Below are 8,192 nucleotides of genomic sequence, written 5' to 3'. Positions count from 1 at the left end.
TACTACAATAAAAATAAAACGCAAAAAAACAGCAAAACTAGTATTCACTTATACTATCAAAGCCGGATAATACTAACTTATGAGCTATAAAATAAGCTACTTTCATTACTTGTTGTAATTATTCCGCTACTTCCCCTAGACATCTTAAAACTTACTGTTACATATACTACAAACCCACATTGTACTGCACTATACTACAAGCGGGATTGTTACAATATATATATATATATATATATATTTCCGCTTAGGCTGAGGCCTTTTAAAGTGCCTTTACTGATTGCATGTCCGAGGAATCTGAGTTGTCGTCCTCGGATCAGTTCTAGAAGCCCGCGTCCCTGTCCGGCTCTTCTGAGGACCTCCTCGCTGGACGCTCGGTCGGTGCAAGGGGTGCAACATCCTGCGGAAGAACCACATTTCCGCATTGTCTCTATATTGCGCCGAGTTTCAGTCGTCAGTGCCCAGGACTCGCAGATAAAGGTTTAAACGAGTCTGACTTTTGTTTGCATTGAGAGCTTACGGTATGCTGGGATGTACCGGAATTTGGAGAATGCATCTTTTTCTAGTCCGATTCTGTGTCTGATTCCCTTCTTGCAATGAGCATCTGAGTTGACAAGACCTCCTAAATATCTGACGAAGGATACCTGCTGGATATATACCTCTTGTTTTAATGGACAAGTTGGTGGGACCTCTGACTTCGAAATTACCATGATTTTTTTCTTCCAACTGTTGACATGGCGGTCATGGTGTTCGTAGGCTTCTACAACAGCATCAATAAGTTTTGGGAGGTCATTTACAGATGTAGCCATGAGAATTGTATTATCTACATAAGGAAGGTTGTTGACCTTGCAACCACTGATAACGATTCCCTCCCTATAAATAAATAAATAGATAAAAAAAAAAAAAAAAAAAAAAAAAAAAAAATATATATATATATATATATATATATATATATATATATATATATAATTGTGTGTGTGTGTGTGTGCGTGTGTGCGTGTGTGTGTGTGTGTGTGTGTGTGTGTGTGTGTGGATGTGTGTGTGTGTGTGTGTGTGTGCGTGTGTGTGTGTGTGTGCGTGTGTATGTGTGTGTGTGTGTGTGTGTGTGCGTGTGTGCGCGTGTGCGTGTGCGTGTGCGTGTGTGCGCGTGTGCGTGTGCGTGTGCGTGTGCGTGTGTGTGTGTGTGTGTGTGTGTGTGTGTGTGTGTGTGTGTGTGTGTGTGTGTGTGTGTGTGTGTGTGTGCGCGCGCGCGCGCGCGCGCGCGAGCGTGCACGTGTGATGTAACAATTTATTTCTTTTCAGTTTCAATTTTGTTCGTTTCTTCGTGCGATGGCGACTTTCATCTAAAAGGTAATTCATGTTCTCATTTTCTCTTTTTAAACTTTAAATGTTGCTATATATTTCCTATTATACAATGTATGTTTTTTTTTTTTTACGTATTTCCATTTATACAGTATATCTGAACCAAAAATGTGAATATGCCCGTAGTGCTTCTTTGTTTATATCAATCAGCTGATACCTTCATCACCGCGTCCACCGGCAAACATTTATTTTGGGGATATGACAACTGTAGAGAATAAGTTACTAGAGCAAATAAGGTAAACAATAAAAGGGGTAAGGTTTTGCTTAAAAGAAGGATTGCATGAATATGAAAGGCGAGAACGTCTCTTTTATTACATTCACAATAACAATAAATTTAGAAGAATGAATCGAGGCGCTTGATTCGATAAAAGGACGCAAGATTCATTCTTTTATTTTTATTGTTAAACTGAAAAATGAATCAGAATATGATATGTGTCGAAAATTAACCCATACCTTACAGCCTAGGAGAAAGAGAGGCATACCAATGAGATATAACTATGTTATATTTATCTTTATTATTTATTTATTCATTTATTATTATTATTATTTATTATTATTACTTTTTGAAGGGTTGGTGTTAACAAATATGTTATAGTCTTTTTGGGATAGTTTCATGAAGTACAAGGTAAAATTTGGTTACAATGGACAGAATGACCAAAAATAAGACACTTTTCATCTATGATAATACCTTGGCAAGTTGAGAATAAGAACAAAGTGACTATATTTATGGTAATGTAATATAATATCTGTTGACTAGTTTTACAGGAGTGCACATTGTGGAATTCTTGCTCTACCCACAGCAGGGTAGAGTGCGCATACATGGAGAATTTTTTGTTTTTCTGGGCAGGGTTGGGGGGGCATTAGCCCCCAAGAGGGAGGTTGAAGGGGGGTACATTACCCTGCATTAGACAAGATGTTGACTGATTTGGTATTGTGATAACAGCAGAGTTCGAGAATTCCACACTGCAGACTTGTGACCAGAACTCCCAAAAAAAAGTCAATAGACCTTGCATTACTATACCATAAGCATAGCCACAGCCTTATTTTTTTTATACTTATAACTATTTTATACTTATAAGTATATACTACCTATATAAGTATAAATATATATGTATATATATATATATGTATAAAAGTATATATATATAAGATATAAAGTTATATAAAGATATATAATATATATTTTATATATAATTAAAAATATTATAAAATAATATAAAATAATATATATATTATAATTTTAAAATATATATATATATATATAAAGTATATAAAATTTAAAATATAAAATGATATATATAATATTATTTATAGATATATAATATATATATACATATATATATATATATATAATATATATATATATATAATATATATCTATATAATTATATAAAATTTAAAATATATTTTATATATTATATTAATAATATATATATATTTTATATTATAATTTTATATAACTATATATTTTTATATAATTATATCATATATATTGTATATATACTATATATGTTTCATATATATATATATCATTATATTATACATATAATATTCCATTAATATAATTATATTTATATAACATATATATGTATATATACATATATTATGTAATTTTAAATAAATATTATATATACTATATATGTATATATACATATATATGTATATATACATATATATGATATGTATTGTAATGTATATGTATATGTATATGTTATGTATATGTATATGTATATATATATAATATAATATATTATATATATATATATTATTTTAATATACACACACACACACACACACACACACACACACACACACACACACACACACACACACACACACACCACACACACACACACACACACACACACACACACACACATATACACATACATATAGTGTATTTAGAGTCAGTCAGTCAGTCTTTATTATTTGTAACTGATAAGTAGACTATTTCAGGGACAGATGTGGATCTGCATTTATTGCAAGTTCATTCTGTGTGCCTTCCTCCCAGTGTAAATTGCATGACAATAATGTAAAACTGAATGTTTTTACTTAGTACTTCATCAAACATGTGTTAATGTGTGGCACATCACTGTTAATCCTCACAACATTTGGCAAACCAGTATTAATCTTCCCACAGTATGACAGTTGAAGGAAAACAGGAAGAGGGGATATATTTCTTAATGGTGTGGTTGTCTCTCCTTGCAGTAAGAGATATTCTTTCTGTACTTGTCTTGAAGTTAGGAAGAGATAGCTTCATATTTTGTCCCTATCACTCTTACTATGGTATGGTGCAATGAATGTGGTTTTGCCATCACTGCTAGTGTTGGGAGGGGCACCCAGTCAGAACTGTCCATCAATCACACCAATTGACACACTACCCCAATAGTATGTGGGTGTAATGGAAATGGGTTAAAGTTGCCATGTACGTACTTGCCGTACCCACTATGAGTTTACTTTATTTATTGTTTTTACACAGATGACTCCACTTGTACTAGGTCACCAATGAGCCAGTTATTGAATACTACTTGTCTCACCTGTTTACCCTTTTCCTTGATTAGTAAAAAAAATATTTTTCCCACAAATTCAAGGAAAGGTGAAATCAGATAAGGTCACAAGGTCTACTAATTGACTCCTGTGTGGCTAAGCACTAGCAGAGTCATCTGTGGGCAGAGAAATTTCACAAAAACTCTAAAATGAGCACAACATTTTCCCGGCAAAGTTGAGTTAAAATATTCAAGAATTTTACTTTTAGTTATACCTGTTTGAGTTTTCTGGTTGTTGGCCTTGTACTGAATACTGTCTGTAACAACAGTAATTATTTTCAGTGGTCCTGGAGAAAAAACAGAGCATAGCAACAGAAATGTGGGCTTAGTGCTGGTTGGCCTGACAGGAGGAGCAGCCATTGGACTCAGTATTATTGCTGCTCCTTTTGTTGCACCTGCACTGAGAAAGGTATGGCTAACAAATGGAAAATCTGCAGTAATATATTTTTTAAGTAAATATGTTTACTGAGAATACTCAGTATAGAATCACGTATTTATCAAGTTTTCTCTTTATTATTACTAAATATATTTATTGTTATTTATTTTGTTATTATTGCTATTATCATTATTATTATATAAGCTGATATTACATTCTTATCTTCATCAGGTGTGTCTTCCTTATGTGCCAGCTACAACCCAGCAAGTCAGTAATGTCCTGCGAGCCTTAAAAGGTCGAACTGGAACGCTGGTAGATCTTGGCAGTGGAGATGGTCGCATAGTAAGAACTTTTTGTTTTGCATTTTTTCTTGTATAGGCTTTGATGCTAATAAGTGAGATTCCAATTTTTTTTTTTTAGAATTTATCTACCTATTTATATTTTATAGTCTGTGTTCATTTATATGACTTACTTAGTAGAAGTATAAAAAATATAAAGTGAAAAAAAGTCATTTCAACAAATGTTTATAATTTCAGTGCCATAGCTGTGATTTTATTAGTTACAACAATAATCCTAAGGGGGTCTCTGACCAAGTTAAAAAAAAAAGGTATTTATTGGGTTATTGCCTTGGCATATATACATCAGTTCTAGCCCCCCAGAAAACAATCTGTGACTCATTTATTTGTCACCCTTAAAAAAAAAAAAAAAAAAAAAATAATAATAATAATAATAATAATGCAAACTTTTCCATTACAAATAGCTCTTTATGCATGAAATTGATGTGATGAAAGACCTTGTTTAATCTTTCAAATATACAGTGAGAAATTGCTATTTTTACAGAATAGGAATTTTTGAATGTTCACTTTCACAACCACCCCTTAAATCTTAAAAACAAAACAAAATTCAACCCTTTGAGATATGAGTAAAAAGATACATTGTAGAATCATTCAAACACACCATATTATGTGTGTACTTTCATTGAAATTGCTCTGACCAATGAAGGAGGAGAAGCAGTGTGAAAGGATAACACTAATGTTTTGAGATAGGGAAGTCTATAGTTTTCACAAACTTTAATCTCCTGTATACGTAAATCTTAAGTGAAATCATGACATTTTGCACTTTTATATTTAATTCTTTGATTAATATTTAATATTTATATTTATATTCCATTGACTCTTTTGGATCATACAATCCAGTTTGAGTAGGTGGGGAGGGTAATCCTCATAACTACAAAACAGGGAATTTTTATGAAATTGTTTTTAGACTAAAATTCCACACGCAGCCAGAGAAAAAGTATCATACTATTTTTTTTTTCCGGGTTTTAATTTTTGTGTATGAATATTTACTTTATTTTGATATTTATAATTCTTTGGTGTTCTTAAACTCAGATACTGTATCTTTAATAGAATGTTCTTTTATGAATATATCTTGCCTGATGTGTCATTCTGATATTTTAGGTTGTTGCTGCAGCTAAAGCAACCAAATTATCTGGTGTTGGAGTAGAACTAAATCCATGGCTAGTGTGGTATTCACGCTGGCTTGCCTGGAGGAAAGGCGTTTCATCCTCAACTTCATTCATGACACATGACCTCTGGAAGCTGAACCTACAGCAGTATAAGAATGTTGTGGTCTTTGGCGTTGAGGAAATGGTAAGTTTTTCTTCATTTACTTTACAATCCCATTTCTTGGTAATTTTGAAGGTAGCAAGGAGATATTCCCTTCAATGCTGGTTGGAAACATGGAAGTCACCTGACATGTGTAAAGGCTACCTGGCATCAAGAGGAAAAGGATGGAAATGATGGTGAAGTGACAGTGGAATCATAAGGCTTTAATTACTCATCTTCTGGATGAGTAACTGATTGAAATTAAGCTTGCTGAATTATTCTAATTCATATACTTAAATATCCAAAAATCATATTTACATATTTACAGAGTTTTAAAATTCTATAAAGGATAGGCTGATAATTTAGGTATCCTGCTCCAATGCATTTTTTTCCCTCTAAATTAAAGATAATTAGATTAAAGTTGATATAATTAAAGTAGAATTACCAGGACATATGTACCAAAACTCATGGGCTGAACAGCAAAAGACAGCTTATGATGATGTTTATGTTCAGTTGTAATTATGCTGCATTGTTGCAATGCTGGGATTAATATCAAGGTTGCTCAAGCAAAATAAAAATAAGAAGGCAGGGGATGGTGGTTTTCCCCCTTGTCTTTATGAGAATCTAACTATTGTTTTTCAATTAAGTCACTGAAAAATAATGCTTTAGGCTAAATTTGGAAGCTTGTAGTTCAAAAATTGATAGTCCCATAAAACTCCACATCAGTGTAGTACAGAAAATATAGAGAAGGATCCACTTTCACAGCATGTATTGATTCCATCCAAAATTTCCTGAAAGTGCCCTTGTTTTGCTTGCACAGAATTTATCCTCTTGTACATAAGAGGACACATCCTGAACTTTTCTCAAGAAGAAAATGATTGTCTTTACATAGAAAGGGCACCAAAAGTGTTTAATCACCAAGGAGTCAGTTAAGATCCTATCTAGCTCACCTGTTTACCCATTTCTTTGATATTTGCAAACTTTTTAAAAGCCTTATTGCTACTAGTATTGTTAACCCCTATGATCCAGATGAAGTGAACATCATGTCATGAAAAAAATTGACTTGAGAAATGGGTGATGTCGACATGCTGTCATGGGAAAATTTGGCTGTGGTCCAGGGTGATGTGAACTGGCCGTCATGAGCATTTCAGCAGATGATGATGGGAATGACTTCCCATGATTGCATTTAGGAAGGGGCTTTTGCATATTTCCATCGATAAACGAATGTGGAATGTACCATCCATAAGCCATGACTGGAAGAGCGCTGGCTCCAGGGAGGATGCTATTTCCATGCTTAGGATCCTATTCCTAGTTGCTGTGACTGGGGTTGCGGGTTGTATTACAGAAAATTGAATAGTATATAAAAAAATATATATATTTAATGACACAGTTAACAAAATGTTACTTTTTGATATCATTATTGCACTGAGTTATGGACTACCTAGAGATAACATTATGATAAGCATAATGTCAACAACAATAACAGCAATATGATAGTACTAGAAAAATAGGCTTAGTAATTGTCTCCTTGGTGGCTGAGCACCTGTGGAACCATCTATGTGCAAACAAAATTTGCAAAAGTAAACAACAGTAAATAGTGTGATTACCCAGTACCATTGGGTTAGGCTGTGGTATCATTTTACTGTTTTCAGTGTTTGGATATCAGGCATATTTTTCTGTAAAATTAACATTGTTTCTTTTCTGAAATAAAAATGTCTCCAAAATACAGGAGGGGTATGAGCACTGAACAATTCAGTCCAGTTCTGCAATCCCAGAGAGGAAGAAAGTTGTTCATTTCCCCAGTTAGAACAATTTTTACCACGCGGTCCCACAGCCTGCCGACCCCCTTTATTTGGGGCTGTGTTGGCGGGGGCGGCAGAGGTGGCGTGCACCCGGAGTGACCACCCAAGGCTTAACCTCAGGCGTGCTTTCCGGGTAGGCGCTTGGAACATCCGGTCCTTGCGGCAGGATGAGCGGTTACCTCTGCATCACGGGAATTGAAGCGACTGGGAGTTGAGGTGGCTGCCCTCTCAAGGTGAGAAGACCTGGTACGGCACGTCAGTGTGGGTGTTACACCTACTACTGTCGGGCCGCAGCGATGGTCACCACTCCAGGGTGTACCATAGCCATCTCCAGTCGACTTCAGCCCGCGGTATCGGGTGAACGGTTGATGACGTATCAGGCATTGACTGAAGCTGCTCTTGGTTCTTTGCTTTATTACTGTATACGCTCCTACGATGTTATAAACCGACGTGAAAGAGTTCATTACGCAAACTCGCACTTGGCAGACATTGCCCCCGCGGACTT

The 8,192-nt window shown here is 34.6% G+C and overlaps 1 protein-coding gene across 1 annotated transcript; it reads left to right on the top strand.

The window, feature by feature from the left end:
- Positions 1-1,469: 1,469 nt before the first annotated feature.
- Positions 1,470-5,930, top strand: LOC119581534 (ATP synthase subunit C lysine N-methyltransferase-like; the record flags this gene model as incomplete). The annotated part of the gene is given in 4 exon segments (XM_037929711.1): positions 1,470-1,595; positions 4,188-4,314; positions 4,513-4,623; positions 5,739-5,930. Coding segments are annotated over 4 exon segments (468 nt in total), but the record flags the coding sequence as incomplete, so codon positions are not given.
- Positions 5,931-8,192: the final 2,262 nt, after the last annotated feature.

The sequence above is a fragment of the Penaeus monodon genome, chromosome 2 (assembly GCF_015228065.2).
Source record: "Penaeus monodon isolate SGIC_2016 chromosome 2, NSTDA_Pmon_1, whole genome shotgun sequence".
Taxonomy (NCBI): Eukaryota; Metazoa; Arthropoda; class Malacostraca; order Decapoda; family Penaeidae; genus Penaeus; species Penaeus monodon.
Note: the sequence above shows the minus strand (reverse complement) of the source record. Positions and strands in the feature narration are given on the sequence as shown.